The sequence below is a fragment of the Caloenas nicobarica genome, chromosome 19 (assembly GCF_036013445.1).
Source record: "Caloenas nicobarica isolate bCalNic1 chromosome 19, bCalNic1.hap1, whole genome shotgun sequence".
NCBI classification, from domain to species: Eukaryota; Metazoa; Chordata; class Aves; order Columbiformes; family Columbidae; genus Caloenas; species Caloenas nicobarica.
The window spans coordinates 4,042,291-4,062,683 of record NC_088263.1 but is presented as its reverse complement, the minus strand read 5'-3'; the positions used below and the strand labels follow the sequence as shown (position 1 = coordinate 4,062,683).

The window sequence follows — 20,393 nt, the reverse complement described above, 5'->3', positions numbered from 1 at the left end:
AAAACAGGGGCTGAACGTACAATATAGCGCGTACAATTCTGTGTGTGGTCTGTCCCTCCCCCTGCCTGGGTGACACAAAGCAAAACTGAGCACAGGAAGCGCCCCAAAGCTCATCACCCCTTGCAGGGTGACCAGGCATCCCAGAAGGAGGAAAATACACCCTCACATCAGCTCCTAAACATCTGTCACATTAAAGGGGATGCTCAGCTGGTCTTGTATTCTTTCTGGAGAGACCTGAATTATTCTGATGCTGTGTTTTCCTGCCAGGTCCTGCCTTGCAGCCTCTGGGGTGTGAGCATGTGCGTGTGGTTGAAGGATGGAGACATTACAAAAGTGTAAGAGCAAATGTAGGTGCAATTTCTCCTTGTATTTTGAGGGCTGGATGTGTCTCTGGTGTAGTTCAGCTTGCTGGCTGCCCATTAAAACCAGCTGGCCAAGAAGGGACATGATGAAACTGGAAGCGCTGGAGGAGGCAGGCAATCAGAGCATATTACATGATGCCTGGCCTCTCAACGCTTCGTGTTTCCTAAAATCAGTTCCCTGAAAAGCCTCTCATAGCAACCTCTCCCTCAGGCAAACAGACCCAGAGGAGAAGGTGACTTCAAGGACGGCAGGCTCCTTCCTTCCTCCCTCTCATTCCCATCCTCTTCCTCATCTCATGTCCCATCTGAGCTGCCTCCCCCCATGGCAGATGTCTGGGGCTGGTGCTCACAAACCGGTGCTCACAAACCGATGCTCACAAACCTATTCCGTAGCCAGCGGCGCATTGCAGCTTCAGGTGGCTGTTGAGCTGCGTGGGCAGCGCGCACTGGCCCTGCATCTCCCTGCAGAGATGAAAGGAGCCGCTCCAGGTCCCATCCTTCCGGCAGTGAATCACGTTGCTTCCACGGCCCTGGGAATGAGAGAAGACGACAACACGGGTGGTCACAAAAAAAAACCAGCAGCAAAGACAGGCTGAGAAGTGAGAAGTGGGCAGAGCTGAGCTGGGAGCAAAGTTCTGCCGGAGCTGGGAGAGCCCCCGGCTGGGACTGCCAGCCCTGGGGGGCAAGAAGGACTTTTCTTCCAAAGAATGAAAAAAAAAAGGAAGCCTGCATCGCATGCAAACACACACACATGCCTCTTCTGTGCAAGGTAATGTCTTCACAAGGCCCTTGCAAGGTCTCTACCTTAAAATAGACCCACTCCAGTTGTGATAAAGGTGCATTCACCCCCTTTGCCTTCTTCCTTACTGTTGAGCAGTTTGTGTTGAATGCAGACAACCTTTTCCCTCTTCCCATTTTCTAACTAGTTACATCATCTTTGTCTCGAAAAAGAAAGAATCCCCAATGGCCATCTGAAGGGGAAAAGAAAGCGGGACATGAGCAGGGATGCTTAGCAGGGCAGAACGTGCTCTTTGGAGCTTGGCTGCCTTGAGTGACAGCGAGCGAAGAGGCCGAGACAGACAAGCGCACAGGCAGGTGGAAAGGGGGAAAAATCCTCTGGTGTGGGAATGGGCAAGGGATGGAAGATGACATTTCTCTTATAGAAAAGATTCTCTGTATGATACTGAAGAATGAATACCAAAGTCTGAGGGGAAATATCATGCCCTTTAGAAACAACAAAGGAGTGCACAGGCAATCTTTTGTCAGATCTGTCCTCCTGGCATTGGGGATTTCTGCACAAGCTGTTCTGCAGGATCTGCGAGTTGAACTGCCATGGGGCAATGTGGGACATTCAACAGGACGACGTCTGGTGTGGCTGGGCTCCAAACCTCCCGCGGGGGCCTTGCTGGGTGGGAGAACCATGCAGGATCTCTGCTTCTCTTCACCCATTTTACATGCCAGGCACGTTGCCTGCAATCTGCCCACCCCGCTCCTGGAAGACTGTGCTTGATGTCTTTGGAGATCCTTCAGTTTGCTGTCTATGCTGGGATCCCAGCAGGGCTGCTGAACTTTTCTTCGGAGCATTTCCCTGCGACCCACACCTCTTGTAGCACAGGGATCTGCACAAGCCCCTGGTACCGGTGTGGAAGATTGTGCAGCCTTCAGAGTTAGTCTTGTCCTTAATATCTTCATCCTTTTTTTTTTTTTTCTTTTCCTCAGCTTTGTTGATGAACACAATGTTTAGCGAGATGCGAAGTGGTCTTACTGGCAGACTACTGCATGGGACCTGCTTCCCCTCCTCTAGACATCTGGCCGTTGCCAGAAGTAATAAGAAAATCATATGAAAGGATAATGGACCAGATGGACTCAGGGTGTGATCCAGCTTGGTGACTCTCACCTAAGGGCCAGTTTGGCAGTGCCTGATGCATTTAGATCTGACTGTTCATATGATTTGTGCACAATATCCAGAAATGGAAGACCCTTGGTCTGGGTGCCAGGGGAGGTACCTGCTTAAATGACCATTATGTTCCTGGCAATTAAGAGATAGCATATGTACAGCTGAGTAATGATCTTCGGCGTGGTGACAAATTCAGGAAGAGATCGCTAAGTGATAAGTGAGCACAATTTGCTGTTTTAGCAAGTGTGGTGCACTTCCATTATAATTTGCATGCCAGGGTTCAAGCGTGATTTTTAAAGGTGAGCCATGAAAGCTGATTTATGTTCCCGAACCTGGCTGTGCCTGAGAATACTATTGTATAGTTTCTGCAACATACTCAGAGGTCCCAGGATATCCATTGCTATAGTAACATACTGTCCATCATTCCCTGACCTGCAAAATCTCTTGTGAAAATCCCTGCTGGGTTTCTTGCTTGGATGCAACATGAATTATCACCTTATATAGCTGAGAGAGACTTAGTGGGGTTTAATCCTTAAATAATTAACACCTCTCAAGTGGTTCTGAGTTGTGCCAGGAGTCCTCCCTCTTTTTCTGTAGTCTGTTTTCTGGGATATCTGGAAATACCTTTCTTTGCAAATCCTTTTCTCAAGATGTTATCTGCTGCTTTGCTCCAAGGTGCTTTTGCAGCTCAACAGCCACTATGCTCTTCCTCACAGCGAACAGAGACATAGCTGTACCTCCCACTTCATTCTTGCTGGAACCCTGACTCCACTGCTTGCTCCTCTTCACGTCCAGCTCATTGAAAAGCAAACACAAACCAGTTATACGCGTTGTCGTTACCCCAGTGGCCCCCAGTTTCCCTGCCCTGGCAGCAATGGTGCAGCCACAGTGACCAGGCTGAGCAAGCGGTGGATGCACAAAGCCACAGACGCCGCATCCCGTCGCGCCCACCCAAACTGCACCCAGGAGTGCAGCTTCTCACTTCGTGAGGCTCGTAACCTCACATAAGTCTTAAGGAAACCTTTTTCAGGTGCCCCAGGGCTCTGCGTGTCATCCCCATGAACCGGGCAGGCCAGCCTGGCAGGGACTGGGGACAACAAGTGGCTTTTAAAGTTTGGAGCAGGTATCAGAGGTGTCTTTCAGATGACTGGCCCCTTTTCGAGATGTCCTTAGAATCTGGAATTATATAAAAAGACCTTTGACAGAGCGCTCCCTGCTCTCTGCACTGCGTGTAGCAGCAGCAGCTCCTACATCCCAACTTTCTCTTCCCAAGTGTGTTAAGCAGCAGCAGCACTTCTGGGAGAAGTTACTTATCTCACAAACTATAATTACCTTTGGTGAGGGAAACTAAGCATTTCAAACAAGATACTAAAGGCCAGACCTTCTCCTATCAGTGAGGAAGTCCTCAGAAGTCAAAGGCAACACACTGATTTACGCCAGATGGGGATCTGACCCCTGATGTCAAATGATGGCTTCACAGCCCAAAAACCATGGAAGTTCAGAGACAGTTCACTTGAATAGTTGTAATCTCCATAAAGCTAAATTATCATATGGCACACACACATACAATGATAATCAGAAAAAGAACTGTAGAGAAAAGCCAGGTAAAATGGAATGAGCATACGGGACAAGTGTGGGTAACTCACATCCTACTTACGTTCATCCATTACTCCTTATTTCCTAGCTATATAGAGCCACTGAGGCAGATTTTTCAGCCCCTTATTTTCTGCAAAACAGTAAGTCACCCATTGCCAGTACTCCACAGGTAATAGTTAATACCATTACTACTATCATAAAAATATTATTCCCAGGCTCTTGGCAGTAGCTCTCTCCTCCTACTTTGATTATGTATTTCCCTTCTCCATTTTTCCGTCTCTGGTCTCAGAAGAGCTCAATGGCACTGAGCCCCTCCACGATCAGGGTACTTAGGGAACAAATGATAAAACCGGCTTGTATGGGCTGAGATAATTTGGATAAGAGAGACTCACCGACTGGCTGTCATCGTCTTCGCACTTGATCCGGCACTCGCTGTTGAACTGGAAGCCGTTGGAGCACTGGTAGAGCCCATGAAACTTGGAAGGCGGAGGGTCACAGGTTACGGGCACGCAAGTGCCTGGCAGCCACGTGCCGTCTTGCGTGCACTGGATCTTAAACGCTCGCCTTTTTGTGCAGAAAAAAACATGCAGTGAGTGGCTGAGTCGGCTAAGAGGCTCTGAAGCCTCCGAGCTCTGCTAGCAGGTTGCAGGGGATGGGTGCGCTTGAGCTTTTAACACCTGGGGAACAAGGCATGAACCTGCGTCATGAGGTCTCGGAGCAAAAATAGCGATTATTTGCAAAGCCAACATTCAGCCGCGCAGCCTAAACTGCTCTTTGGGCTTTGGACACGTCTTCCAAAAACTCTGCTTCCCAGGCTTGTGGGCTGTGGTTGGTTTGAAGTGGGTTTGTGCGGAGTCAGAAGTATATGATAGCACTAACCCTTTCCTGCAGAGTTTGAAAGGGGACTCCCCAGGCTGTGTATCAAAGGGGTATTTCTAAGGTAAGGTCTGTTATTTGTGCACTGGCTAGGATTTTCAAAGAAAGCTAAGGGAACGAGGTGCCTAAATCCCCTTGAAATTGCACATCGACCTGCATGAAGGAATTGCTCAGTGATATCCCCTGCAGCCCATATAGTCTGTTATAAACAACCCAGCCTTTTCCCAAACTCGTTTTAACTCGTGGCTTTCTGAAACATGCTGACCGCACGGCATAACTCCTTCACGTACTTTCTTGCTTTTCTGGAGGATCCAGGGACATGGTAACCTGGTTTGCATTTGTACTTGCAAAACGAGCCCACTTTGTGCTTATCTTCTCGGCAACGAGTAGTCTGGAGATCTGCGTTTGGGACGATGGAGGGTGCTCGACACATCAGCTCGCACAGGGCCTCCGGAAAGGACCACAGCCCATCCTCCATGCAGGTCAAGTTGCTGTTGTTTCCTGAGAAGAACAGTGTGCAAAGTCAACAACGTTCAGCAGGACTGATTTTTTCAAAATGTCATTACACCCATGATATATCAAAAGCCACCTCAGTCGGCTTGTCAAATTCAGCTGTGTGTCCTATGCATTTTCTCCATCTAGGTGATGGCATCAAATCACTAAGGACTCTGTTGTCAGACGACAGGCAGACAGTGCTTATTTCAGGAAAGGCTATAGCATAGGGGAAACCCCACTGGCTTTGCAATCTTTTGTATTTCTCTTCCTTATTTTGTTCTTCTCGGAAAGGAAGCTGGCTTCATACATCAACCCCCTCCTCTCCAAAGTCATGGCATTAACAGAGGGTTTGGTGCCATTACAGTCTTCATTCCACTTCTGTGTTATATCTTTTCCCTGAATCTGTCCTTTTTATTTCAATTTTGAGCCTTTTGGAGCAGCATCTGTTAGTATTAGAGTCACTCCTCCAACACAACGAGAAGCCATTCTCAGCTGGAGACTCTCAGTCCTTGGGGACTAGTGTGATAAATATGATTCCTAATACCCATTAGAGACTCATTTTCCTTACGAAGCTTTCTTGCCCAGCACCTCAAAGGTAAAAGGTACAATAGATCTATTTGCCTCTGCTATGACCTACTTGACTTCAGAAGGTTAAGCTAAAAGTAGCCTAGTCTCAGTGTATTTTACATTCTTTGTTATTTTCTACTGCACGTTGAAAAGGAATCAGCTTTTCCTAGGAAGCAAAACACAGCTACAAGCCACTAACCCTTCAAAAACCCCTCATGCTCTCTTGAAATCCCTGAGCATTGCTGCAGGAACTCTACTCAACCCACAAGACATATTTTCAACAGCAAGCCAGCTTCGGAGTTATCCCAAATAATACCGACAAACTGCTAACCCCGGATTGCAATGCCATCTCTCTGAGAGGGAAGGAAGACAGCCGGGGCGCGAGGCTGGAATTCAAAGAAGAAGAAAACAAAAGGCTCTGGAGGGCTCAGGAAGGTATGCGGAGGAGCCCTCCTGCCCTACCCACAGAGATAAGAGAAGCCGCATTAAATCAGCCCTGGATTTCTCTCTCCCCTCTCCAAGTGCAGATGATTCCAGAGGTATTTTGTGCAGAAGGGAGCAATTTTCTAGAGCACCAGCCCGCTCCTCTGCTCTGACTCACGCAGCAGCTCTGCAGACCAGCCGTGGTGATCTCATACTCGCCGCTGCAAAGTGATAAGCTGTGACATTACCAACAGTGGCTGTCATGACGTCAGTGATTGAATTAGGCATGAGTCACTCCAACGCCATTCTCCAGAAGCTTAGTGGTAACATCTATTAGTCATCACCGATGGCTGTACACCAAATGGTGCCTTTACCTCACAGCTCGCAGAGTTTCAGGACAAAAGTGAGGTGATGCTACACACCACGGCTGCACCCCCTGACCTGGGGGCTGGCTGTCATCCCTCCAGCTACCCCAGATGGAGTCATCAGCTGAAGCTCTGTTGGTCGTGATGAATATCATTATTTTCACTGCCCCCTCAAAAAAAAAAAAAAATCCAGGCATTTTCAATGAAAAATCATCTCTTGTTGAAGATGGCCCTCTGAGTTTATGAACAGAAAAAGGGAATTTTTTGATAAAGATCTCCCCTTTGCTTAGTCTTATCTTTCACTGTGTGTTGGCTGCTTGAGGTTATGCTAAGTCTGAGTTACAAGAATTAAGCAATTTGGTTATATATGAAGAAATGAACATATCTCTTCACTGAAATGAAGAATACTTCACCTGCCTCTTCTAGGGTTTGCAGTGAATCATAGCAGAAGAGGTGATACCATATGTACCAAAAAAGCTTATACAGCATTTGTACCTGAGTTGACAACAGCAGCCAAGATTACTCCATTGCAAGATGAAAAGTTAATTTGGCTCTAATGTTCCTTCAAATTAACACTGATATATTGTTTCCAGAGGACCAGATCAAAAAGGGTAACATGCCAGTGAGCAGAGGTGTCGATGATGCTGGGGATGCTATTAGAAAAGCAGCAGGGAAGACGATGGGGGAGAAAAGGAAAGAAGGCAAGAAAGTATGTTATTTTTAAGAAATAAAAGTTATAGACCCTCAAACAAGAAGAGAAAAGAAAGGTCAGAGGTGGAGCAAGATGAGTGTGGAAGAGGAGATGATGGGTGGATTAGGAAAAAAAGAAAGACAGTGATGGAGGACTGTGCAACTGGGACATGGGACTTTTCAGTCTTCTCCTGCCTTTCCAAATACATGGAAGGGAGACAGACAGAAAACAGAAGGCATGGGAAAGAAGATGAGAGAGTTCAATTTGATTTATCCCCATGACTTTTCCATGTTTTGGTTGTATGGAAGCAATATTCACTGTCATTACTGCCCGGCCATACGTGATCAAGGAAAGGTCACAGGAAGGTAATAGAGAGATGCAAAGGAACTTAACTCCTAATATAAATAAACCTCCCCATAGGCTCTCATAATTCTTCATACTTAAAATATCATGAATAATTCTAAAACAACAGCAACAGAAACATCTATTACTAGGAGCAGCCTGCGTTAGCCGTGCAGCTGTCCCCAGGTCCCTGCACCCTCCGATACCTTTCAGAAGAGCAGGAGGTCGGCAAGTGAAGGAGCATTTCTTGCCAAAGGTGGTCCCCTCGCTGCAGTTGAAGGTGGCTGGGTAGACGTGGTACTGGTCTGGGACACCGCAGTCCACGGGCTCACAGGTCACCTGCTTGTTCCACTTCCCATCTGTGCAAGTCATGGTGATGCTGGACTCCATCTGGAAAAAGACACACGCCTACAGCTATCACAGCCAGCAAGGGGGAGATCAAAAGCATTTTGAGTCTAATAACAGCCATTATTTTGGCTCACAAGTTATGCAAAACTGGGCCCGATCGCTACCATCATCATTTGGACAGCAGCTACTAAAAATATCAAGGAAACATCAACAGAAAACGGTGTCAAGGGAACTAGGATGTATTTCTGCCACCTCTGGGGTGAGACACCAAAGGGCTTCAATATAAGGAGTGGGATAATGTGCAGCACTACAAATAATCTGCACTCTCGTCTGTGTCACCTCCTGAGACAGGCAGGGAAGCTGCTCTGGGACCAGAATGGAGCGTGCAGGGCTGAGCTGACAGCCGTCCCCGGTCCCCGTCACCTCCGCAGTGACACAGCCGCTCCAACGGGATCCCCCTGTATTTCTGAGCAGTCAAACTCACTCTTGGGTTTGAAGTGAAAGCCAACCTGACACGAAGCCATTTGGGACTCCCACCTGAGGCTCTTCCAGGAGGAGTTGGTCACCCTTGGGCTGGGGTATCCAGGGAGGTGGCCTGGGCCATTTCGGCACTGTGTTCAGATACCGAGAGCTGCTGTGATGGCTTCTACGATCAGAGCGTACACTTGACAGACAGAGGTTTTCCTGGAGCAGTTTGCAACGGACAGACCCGAGAGCATCCTGCCCATACGTTCACCTGGCACTTGGACCAGAAAGTCCCAGCGAGAGAGGTCAAACACAGGGCCAGCGCCTGTGCTCTGACTTCCCTAATGCCGCTCTACCGCCCCGGCTACACAGAAGATACACTTCTGTGGGTTTGAGGAATTATCCAAATAACGCAGCTGATTGAAATCCTGAAGTGTTAGGGAGAGAGAAAAAAATAGGAGGGCAGGTAAAGGAGCCAGCCGTCCAAAGCTAAGATGAAGAATTTACTGGGTGACTGAAAGACAAACAGACGTTGGCAAAGAGAACAGAATAAACAACATATCCACTTTCTAATTAAAAAGGGAAAATTATTAAAAACTAGAAGTGAAGAATCTGAAAGTAGGACGCTTCCCTCCATACCAGAATAAAGAGAGGGACAGAAGAAAAAGAAATGTGAGAAACCCAAACATAAGAAGGGGAAGATACTCGTGAACATTCCAGCGAGGAATCTGACCAAGCCGTACGGCAGCACTCCTCTGCCTCTGGGGAATATTTTATTCAGGGCTGGTACATTCACAGGAGATTTGCACTGCCGACCATTGATCTGGGTTTATAAAAGGAAGGGGAATTTTTCTAGCACACATCAAAGGGACCTGGATTCCCTTTTTGCAAAAACACCCTAATGGTTTCAACAGAAGTTCAGACCTGTCTCCCTTTGATATATGGTTGCATTCAGAATGGAAAAAGCAGTCCCAGAGCTGAGAAACTGGACACTTCCCAAGTGGGCACAAAACCCCTTTTCTAGACCATGGAGTTTGTTTAAACAGGGAGCATTGCTGATGGAAAAAAATGTCTTTTCTACCAATTTAGAGCAGCACATTCTGGGATTCTTGGAGCACTCAGGTGAAGTGACACTCTGTGTTCCCACTCCCAGTCATTTTGCTCCCCATTCACTCTAAATTCTGCCTTATCAGAATAGCTGCTCCATTGAAAAGTAGATATATTCTGCAGACAGTTGATGACTTGAAGACACCCGTGCTTCCAAGAAGCTGTGGTGCGATGGCCACAGGAGTAGGGATGATTTAGCATATTTCCATGTCTTCATAACACAGCACCATCATCACCACATTTGCACTCCAGGCTGGGATGCTCCAGCATTCAGCAAAGCCTCCACTTCCCTTAGCAGATGCTATCACCAAATAACACTCCAGCCCCGTAGCTGCCGGGCTCCTTGACACCAGGAGTTTAAAACATAAAACCAAGCTATTGATGTCACAGGATACCCGTATGTTATGGAACAGTCTTGCATTGTATCTTGCTGGATGCTGGATCCACAGCAAGCACAAGGAAGCTCTATCAGTGACAGGAGATTCAACTCTAAGAATTCAGTTACTAGTGTTGGTGTGATCTGGTTTAGGAAGGAACGATTGCTCCTACCAGCTGATACTGGCTGCTGAGACACAGTGGTGCACAAGGGAGTTTCTCTAATGGCAGGGTTGCACATCAGATGTAGCTCTACAGAACACCGAATAAACAGTGCCAATTCAGAATCTAGAATATAACACCAAAATTTAAACAGAATATCTGTGTGTGACAGTCCCACCTTAAAGAAAATGGGCAAGAAAGTTTTGCCGAAGCTAACACCTGTGAGGGTATTTCAGCTGCAGCTGTGGTCTTTGTTAGCAGAAAGCTGGAGGACACCACAGCCTGCTGGAAACACAACCTGCCTGGGGTCACCCCTCCTTGGAAGGGATCCCTCCTTACAGCTGTACTCCCACTGCCTTTTTCCACCCCCCGCCCCATTCTAGGCCTTGATGTGAAAAAACCCATGAGTCTCTCCATATTTTCAACTCTGGGCTTTTCCCCATGGTACTTTCCCAACAAAACCACTAACCAAATCTGGAAGAGCCACTTCCTTCCAGGGTCTTATGGCTTTTCCTCTTCCTGGCAAGGCCATTCCCATGCAGAGAAGGAGTGCCCATGTGGGTAAGACCCTGGCTTCTCAGCTTTTTCCAGTAATTTGTTCCATACTTTGTCTGATGGAAGCTGAGGTTTTCAAGGTCAGACATAATAATGGCAAATTTTAGAGCACGTCTATCATGTCATCACTTCAAGCAAAAGGAGCACATGTCCTTCTGCAGCAGAACATAACAGAGAACATTCCCCACAATGGAGACAAAGACTACTGGCTTTGAATGAAAGGACACAGGACAAACCTCAACATGGAGATTATTGCAGATGGCACCCACCAGCTCTCAGCTTCTCCCTCTTGCAATGTCCCAGCTGAAGGTGGGATCGTTACAGGACCCCAGCTCTCCCCAACACCACATCACACCTCAGGGGTATTTCCAATCAACTCAGCCGCCTCCAGATCCAGCCCTGGGTCTCTGTGGCAGCATCTGTGTCTGTCTTTGCAGATCTCCTGCCCGAAGCCTGAGCAGGCACGTGCCTGTTTCGCCTGTCTGATCTGACAAGGTCACCCAGCTCACAGCAGTCCACACGAAGCACTTGGCTTTCTCATCTGGTTTATTAGCTGTCACTTTGGGCACTTTGCGCTGCTTTGACTGGCATCACAGCAACTGCTTCCCTTCATGTCCTGCCTTCCAAAAGAGGCTTTCGCAAGGAGGGAGGGTGAGGAGGAGAAAAGAGGTGGGGGGAAAGAAAAAAAAAGGCCTCCAAAGATACAGTGTGTAGTGAAGAAGATGCAAACTTAAACAAATCTGGTGCCAGAAAGATTTGTTTCTTGGGACTTTGAACAGCTTGGGAGAATTCATGTCTCCTTCCTGCTGCCCAAGATCCCAGCTGGCTCCTTCTTCAAGCGATGCCTCACATGTGAAGTTTCCTCTCCTTAAAAATGAACAGCTGTGCCCTCCCCTCTAAGTATTCTTCCACTTCTGCCCACTACTGTGCCTCTAATTGAACCCACATGAGCCGCGCTTTCTTTTGCTGGCATGATTGATGATGCCTTTGCACAACATTAGGGAGCTGCTGGGTTTTAAATAACACCTCTTGACCAGAGCAGCAGTGGTGGCAGCTTCAAGGAGAGATGACAACAAGGCACTGAATGAGTGGGGCTTTCAGCGAAGGACAAGGGGGAGGAAAGCAGGGGAAGACAAAGGGGGAAGAGGGGGAGAAGAGAAGAAAGACCGATGGAGATGTCAGGGGGGTGGGAATGAAAACATCCTGAGATGATCTTTGTGAGAAAGATACACGGAGGATTTTGCTCCATCACCGTGCAAACCCTTTTTTGTTGCTGCTGGTGAAGTCTCTAAATAAGGATAAGAGAGAGAGCTCGAGAGCCTGTAAACAACTCTGCTTTTTAAAAAAATTTTCAAACAGCAAACAGTTTCTACTGCAGATAGTGCTGACATTTTTAGGGTTTGGTGATTTTATGGAGTTTTAACAGGTTTTGGGAACAGGAGCTACTCAGAGAGCAGAGCTGAATGATTTTTTTGCCCTATGACTGATTAAAATGGTGGTTTCAGAAGACACAGAGACCAGAAAGCGCAGAAATTGTTAAGATTTTCAAAGACCCCTTAGAGGCTAAAGATTGATTTGAAATGTGACTTGTGCCCCTACATCTCTGAGGTGCTTTTGAAAATTTTGCTTTTAATTCTCTGTTCGCCCTTTTTTCCCTGCCTTTCAGTGGAATGCAGAAGACAAACATGGTTCAGACGCTAAACCATTGGTCTGTCAGTCACCTTCATCGGCCCACAGTGGCTACGGGCCACGATGTTCAGGCTGCTCTTTGAGACATTGCACCTCAACTCAGCCTCCTTCCTACCCAAAAGTGTGAAACACCAGCATGTGCAAAGCTACTTTCCTTCCTCCTCCCCCTCATGCATCCCTGCCACGCAGTCAGTTAAATGAGAAAAAAATAGCTCTAGACCCTCAAAATAGGTCAATCAAGCAAAATATCCAACTAAATGACAACAGTGAAACAGCCAAGAGGTGTGTGCAAGGTTCCTCGATCACAACAGAAAGTCCCTCTGCCCATAGATAACAACCCACGTGCCGCGGCTCATCCCAAACGCTCGTGATCAGAAGAGGAACTGAAACTGGGAAACGGTTGTGGAAGGAACACAATGCAGTTCGATACAACACCACACAAGGAATCCAAACCATGGATTCCAGACTTTCTCAGGTAATTCACTTCTTGCCCACGTGTTCCACACGTTCTGGCTTGAAGCACCTGACACGAAGAAATAAAACAAGATGATAGAGAAAGAAACCGTCCGTTCCTTTTCAACAGATCTCCGAAGCACATGAATGAACTTTTAAAGCACGTGTTTAATGTGCTTAGCTGAACATGGATATTTTTAAGATGCTCCGCTCCTTCCCTGATTTGACCAGTGAATGCACAGCACTGAGCAAAACAAAGCCATTGGCCTCAGGGCTTTTATCGGTGGAAAAAAGGCGATGAAGTGCAATAGTAGACCAGGGTGAGAGGAAGTGTGTTGTAATCGGCAGTGAATCACGTTTGCTAGGGGTGCTAAAATCCCCCGCTCCTGTCACATGAGTCTGATCAAGGCTCTGAAACCAAACTTCTCAGAGCAAAACCACGTACAGTTGGCTGAGCCTCCCCGAAAGGTACTTCTTGCGTTTAAATAGCACAGCGCTGGTGAAACACGTTTAGGCTGTTTTATTTGGTTTGGGATTCCTGTGTGCTCAGTGTACAGATCCCTTCCAACTATTTCCTGGTTCAGCCATTCAGGCTCGTTTGAGAACTTGTTTTCTGTTCTGTAAAAATGCTCAGCTGGAGCTGGGGTTCTGGTGCTGATGCCAATTAGGATGGAAGAGGCCCAGCTTGCGGGGTCCTGTATTTGTTTTGTAATTGAGTTGAAAGGGCTGACTCATTCCCCTCCACGAGCTGATGAAGAACACAGTATTTCACAAATACAGAGAGGCTGCGGAGCACGGCTGCCAGCCCCCAGATGTCTGTGCTGTCCCCACAACAGGCGAGAAGGTGCCGATGGGGGAAACCATCCCCACGTCCCGCTCATGGGATCCGGCAGCATCGCGGATGAGATCACAAACTGGGGTGCTTGCCCTGCACCCCGCTCCCCGCAGCCTGCCGAGCCCAGACCATGCTCCACATACACCTTTGTCCACCTCCCCAGCACAAAGAACCTGCAATTTTTTTAATGTTTCAAGAAAGCGATAAGTTTTCCTCAATATCCCACTCACTGCATCAAGACATGCTGTCTTTGTAGGACTGGATTAGTAATGCTCAGCTTAGAGAAGATGGGGAGCACTCCCTGGCTAAAATGGGGGGAGGTTTTTGGTGCTTTCTTCGGAAGCAAAATGTTTGGGTGCTTTTTCCACCTCCTTGATAGCATGCCCTTCTGCAGTGCCAGGGTGTGGTTGGGAGCAGATGGACTGAAACACTGCAAAGGAGCTAAGACATTGTCAGCCCCAACCCGAGGAATACAAATGAAGTATTTTGCCCAGAAACTGGTTGTGTGGAAAAAAACCAAACCAAACCAAAACAACCACCCCATCCCCAAAACGCCAGCTCAAGAAACATTGCTCGGCTGAGTAGAGCCAGTGAGATCAGAGAAGGCCTGAACACATATTTAAACCTTTTGGGTTGAAAGCTGTGAAATTTGGGGAACATCTGAGCTTTGCTCACTGTCAGAGCTTTGCTTCCCACAGAGTCCGATGGCTCCTATTCTGATGAGGCCTTGTCCCAAGGCTGAGCTGAGATTTTGCGTTTTAGGTTGGGTTATTTCTCCACATCTCTTTGCTCACCCCCGTCTTGCGGCTCATACGAAACCAGCAGAACAAACCTGGCTCTTGCGGAGCTCGTCGTCTCGCTGGACTTGCAGGATGTAGCCCGTCTTGCAGCTCACGTGGCACTGGGCACCGCTGAGCCACCCGCTGCCCGTGCAGTTCAGCAGCGCGTTCTCGATCTCCGGCTTCTGGCAGTCGGTGGCTTCACAGGAGTAGTGGACACAGCTAGGTGGGAGACGAGAAGCGGTATTCTTATTTAGTTCATTTAAATCATTCCACAAGAGTGAGAACGCCTGATTGACACGCTCGTCACTTCTCAGGCAGCAGGTACGCAGGCAAACGGCTCCTCCCCAACAAACACACCCTCTAGTTACATCTTCCAAAGGACAGGGACAGCGGTAACGGTGCTGACAATGAAAGCAAATTACAGGTGTTGTGGCAAAAGGGAAGAGGCTGCCAATTCTGCAGAATTACCTTCTGTTCTGCAATATTCAACTGCCCCATGGCCTGACACGCATCCAACAGAGCACTCTCCTCATGCCCCATCCCATTTCCCATCTCTGCTGAATTCAGGAGTGCCCGATATTTGCAGTGATAAGTGTGTGCGTGTGATGAGAGGTTTCTGCGATAGACACTCTCATCTTTGAGAAACTCGATTGAGATCAACACATTCATTTTATTCCACTTCACGAGGAACACCAACCATCAGCTGTGTAGCTGTGTTGATAAGCTCTTATCAAGCTCAGCAGCATGCTGTCATTTCAGATCTCTCCAGCTGCTGTCCTGCCATCCATAAAATGTTTTCCCAGATGGAAACTCTCCGCTCTCCCTACAGTAAATTATCGTAACATTTAGCACTACTTGTAAAAGAGAGGTTTTTGTTTTATTTTTATACACACAGAGATGTCTGGTTGACACAAAATCTTTCACCATCTCTGACGACCTGAGTCAAACATTACAGCACATGTTCAAATGTGAGTATGGGGCAGGCGCTCAGCTAAAGGGCAATGAAAATGCTGAGAGTCTTACAGCATGTGCAAAGACGTTTTACTGGATTAGAGACAAAATTTCTGGGGTTAAGGATTCCTACCGGGTGATCTGCCTCTGCTAAAAATCAAACTGAATTTAAATTAAATGCAGTTAAATTAATACTGAGGAGGGAAATTTTTGACTTATTTCACCATCTACATGGGTACGCAAGAACCCGAAACACAGAGAGTTATAGAAAGAAGGGAAATCAATGCATCAATACGCATATTTTGAAACGGATTAGAAGCAAGTTATTTCCATCTCCTAGAAAAAGGGTTAACAGCCACCAAACTCCCATCCACCTTAGTTAAGCACAGGACTTAGCCTGTACACCGTGTTTTGCTGTGTTCAAAGCATTGTGCAGACATTATCTAATTAATTTTCATGACACCTCTGTGAGACACCTGGGCTGGTATTGTTATCCCCATGTCACCGACAGAGAAGCACATCTGCACATGTCTCTACTGAGCTCTAGATCAGATTAAACGACAGTATTATGTACCTCCACAACTCATTTCTCTGTCCCAGACTGGTGCTATATGGCAAGTGCCCACTGCTGGTAATTTAAGGCTGCTTGTTTAGAGGTGGCCCTTCCCTGGAGTGCGATGAGCCATAAACAATTTCTACATTCAGAAAGATCTTGTTTCCTCATTGTGTACAAAGTATTGCCACTGACAGGACTGAGGAAGGAGAATTCCTGGCCAACTCGATACCCCTGTAGGCAACAACCTGCACCCTGTCTACCAGGATTACAACTGTGATGCTCATTATTTCTGCGGAACGGTTGATGCTCTGCCACAGCTGACCTACACGGAGTGATCCTGCCTTCAGTATGATCCCCCCATCCCCATACCAAAGGTTTCACGTGTTTTCCAGTCACTGGAACTCACCACATGACACACAAATTTAAACTGCCATTGATTACAGTTCACATTGATCAATAAGACTGTGGATGAGACGGTGGAAGAAGAAGTGGGCAGTATGTCCTACTGCCCGGGTGGTCTTCTCTTGCAGAGAAATGAGGTGGGGAGAACCTCCACATGCAACTGTCTTGTAAACGCCCAACATGAATCTCACAGGAGTGTGAACCACAGACCTCACTCTGGTTTGGCAGCAGCCCCCGAGCGAGCGGTACCTTAGTACTGACCTCACGGCACTGCTGGTTGGCTAAGTCACCAACTAACATCAGCGAGAATATGTGAACAGGGGGGCTAAGTGAGACTGTAAACGATGCACGATGTCTTGTTGAACCCTCTCTGCATGTCCCACTTACACCTACCCATGAAGACCAACCATCACTTTGCTCCCCTCTGCTTTCCAGAGGGTGAGGCTGCAATACCAGTTCCTCCCGTGCCAGGGCTCCAGTGACGAGCAAGTTGACTCATCAAGGAAAAAAAGCGAGCACTATTGCCAAGCCATTCTCAGAAGCACATATTGTGAACCCTGACTGCCCATTGCAAAACTCCTGCAAAATCTGAAAGCCTTTCTGCACCAAAGCTGAAAAACTAAAATAATAGCAGACCTATTTCATTTAATAGTCATGTGAATCAATGTGCTACACATTGATGCAGCACCGAATTCAGCCATGAATGGCTTCAGAGGGAAAGGTGAGCCTAAGAAAACCTTTGCGATTTGCACAAAGGGAAATTTGGAGAACGTCACAGCAGTCAGTGGCATCACTTTTGATTTCCATCAATGTAAAGGAGAAAAAGAATCTGGTTTCTTGAGTTCATATCAGGACACCAGATGAGCAAGCCTGGGCTTAAAAGTCCTGCAGAACTGAAACGCCACAGACAAAGGCATTAAGAAACACTTATTGTGATGTTCTTCTTTCTGTTTACAAGTCCCCTTGTGGTCTTCTTAAATGGCCAGGGAACATTTTTAGCCACCCCCTCCAGGCTCCAGATTATGCCTCGGTTAGCAGATCATCTGGGCAGCTCGCTCTGTCTGTAACTCTATATGAATGACTTCAGTGACAAACAATACAACCATTCACTTTTTGTAAAAAAACAACCACTGCCACCAAATGTTTCCAATTTAAATATTTCTGGTTCTCTAGCTACTGGTTCCAATTTGGTATCAGCTACTGTCAGCTGTAAATCCCAATGAATTTTGAAGTCACGATCCCGAATTGAGTTCTGCAAATGCAGAATTAAGGAGGAGAAACGAATATCTCCAAGTAGGAAGTTTAGACAAAGAACCCATCACATCCATATTGCAGAATTGTGGGTTACAGAAGCTCTTGCATGGGTACTGCCATTTAACAGTGGTTACCCATCACGTGGTCCAGAAACTATGCGTTCCTCTGGAAAGAAACGATATAGAACAACTAAGAATGAAGTAACTTCTACTTTAACTCATGTGGATTCCTGGCATAGGAGGACAGCTGATCCCATTTTCTTGCAATCAGAACTGGGCGACTTCGTTAAAGCTGCCTATTTCAAATCACCCTTGGTCTACCCTAACTCCCCCAAAACACCTGGGAGTTGCTTGCCAGAGTATGAGCTGGGCTTGACAAAAGCTGCTCAAGGAACCCAAGGACCACTCTAATAATTTACTGATATATATGTAACGAAGAAGTGCTGGTGCCTGGGATATTCCCTGGCAGTGTTTACTTTACTAGGTCCACCTCAGAATTCATCTGTTCCTGTTCTTGCCCTGGTAGTGTATGATTTCCTAAAGCAACATTTTCACACCAAGGTGAGTGCAAGAAGCAGCAGATTTCTTGCCCACATTCCACTGCCTGCAGGATGTTAAAAATACGGATCAAGGCAGTTTCAGTGATGTCAAAAGCCCCGATCTGAGTTAGCTTCACATGAAGGCTGAAGATCTGCGCCAGTTCTTACTGTATTCAAATCCACTCTACCCATCCCTAATCTAAATGAGCTTAGTCATTAGCCTCTAAATCTTTATTTCTCTGTGCCAATATTGGCCCCAATTCAGCAAGGCACTTAAATATGTGCTTAACTTCAAAAGCACAGTTAAGTCCCACTGATAGATTTGACTACAGGGAGATGTAAGCAAACAGCTAAGGGCTTTGCTAAATTGGGGTCTTAGTGACACAATCCTAGAAACATTTGTATTTTAACATGTTTATAGAGAATTATAACAATTAAGTGGAACTCTTCCTTCCTCACATAGAAACAATCCAGGACTTCCTCTTTCCAAAAGCTTACAGCAGCCCAACTTTCTTTTCCTAACCCTGGGGTCAAGCACTTTTCCAAGAACTCATCTCTTAACATAGTGCACTAATTTTTTGTTTCCTTCTTGGTAGCTATGACACATATATATGCATAGGTGAGCATAAAAGTTCATAGTATACACTTGTTATGAGAAGAGCCATAGCATTATCTATTGTACACAGGAAAAACTTCCTTTCCCACAGTCCAGGCCAGCCTGGGCTGCAGAACCGAAGCATAATTTGGTTTTGTTCTATACGACCACACCTACAACTCACACACGTGTAGCATTCTGAGGGTTTTTCTAACACATTTATCCTTACAATGGGTTTGTCTTCTCTGCAGAGATTCCTCTGAAGGCAAAAAGCAAGTTCTCCCTCTCTAGTCCAAACGAATATGCAGCATTTTGAAAAGCAAAGGCTGGTAGCCATATTTCTTGTTATAGCAATTAAAAAAAAAAAAAAAGTTTGAACTGCAAAGGTGGCAATGAATTTATCTTCAGTCTGCAGCTAAAACAAATTGGTTTCCTTGTATTAACACAAAATCTCAAAGAACATCTACCTGAATCCCTGGGGCTCGAGGGGGACCAGCGAACCTGCGCTGACTGTCCAGCTGGAAGAAGGATCAAGTCCTTTCCTTTTCAGTGTTTGCCTCCAAATCTGGTCCATGAGGGTGACCAGAAGAGAGGCATCACCTACGGTCCCTTCTGCCATCTCACCACAGTACCATTGGGCCTGACTCCCATAACGATCGCAACAAAACCTCAGTTCAAATCCATAGGGTCTGGAATGAAGATAAACCCAGAGATTTACAGAAAACGCTTGATCCAACCCCCGCGAAGCTGTGGGAGAAGGAGACGCACGAGCCAGCACATCCCCACCGCTGTCCAGGGCACATTCTCCCTGGGGACCAGCTCTGCCTGCAGCCCATTGTGTGAGATTTTCCTGCCCAGGGGGGTCCGTATTAAACCGATCGAGCTCTCCAAGCCCCCTGGCCCTGCCAGCGAGATCGAGCGCTGGGGCATCAACAGCCCTGCAGGTCTCCCTGCCAGAGCCTCGCCAGGCAAACAAAGAGAACGCATCGCCTTCCACTTTAATAAAAGCCAAATGATGCCGTTTGCCAATTACCAAAATGGGGCGAAGGTTAAAAACCCATTGAATTATAACACATGTCACGGACCAAAGCTTCTATGATTAACAGTTCTGTGAGAAATTCATTAATTTCGCCAGAAGCAAGCTGACAGAGATTGCGCTTAATGACAGAACGCAGGGCAGGGGGAAGGCAGCCGAATCGGAAAAGAGAAAGCTGCATTAAATCACAAATAAAAGAGACGAAGGAAACCCTTTTTTTGCCCCCTTATAAAAAGGAAAAAAAAAAAAAAAAAAAAAAAGAGTTATAAAGGGCGGTTGCATTTGTTCCGCTGCTGAAGATTTATCTTCATCATTTCTTGTTGGGGAAGCTGACAGCAGGAGAGAACAAGACAAAGAGAAGAGCTGGAGTGGGCTCCGTGTCGCTGGGGCTTGTTTGGGGCGGCGAGGGGTGCAGCTGGGAGGACGGTTCGGCACGGAGCCCAAGGCGCGTTGGGTCTCGGTCTCCAGTGCTGGTCCCCCCAGCTGCCGAACACTCAGATGTGCGCACTTATGGAGGAGGGTAAACCCCAAACCTCCCCTGCAAGAGGCAATTTTGCAGTCGTAACAGGGAGTCCGTGCCACAATTTAACCAAAGACAGGCAAACCTTTTTGCTAACCGGAAAGCACGAGGAGCTGCACAACGCGGGGCACACGCGCCGGGGAGCCGTGGGCAGGC

The 20,393-nt window shown here is 47.0% G+C and overlaps 1 protein-coding gene across 1 annotated transcript in view; it reads right to left on the bottom strand.

The window, feature by feature from the left end:
• The window catches only part of PAPPA (pappalysin 1), a 175,912-nt gene that overhangs the window by 25,464 nt on the left and 130,055 nt on the right, over positions 1-20,393 (bottom strand). The window contains exons 14-18 of the mRNA XM_065648566.1: positions 14,436-14,604; positions 7,821-8,004; positions 5,022-5,232; positions 4,248-4,419; positions 745-892 (exon numbers count right to left, since the gene is read on the bottom strand). Coding sequence (XP_065504638.1) covers positions 745-892; positions 4,248-4,419; positions 5,022-5,232; positions 7,821-8,004; positions 14,436-14,604 — 884 coding nt within the window. The remainder of the gene's footprint in view (positions 1-744; positions 893-4,247; positions 4,420-5,021; positions 5,233-7,820; positions 8,005-14,435; positions 14,605-20,393) is intronic.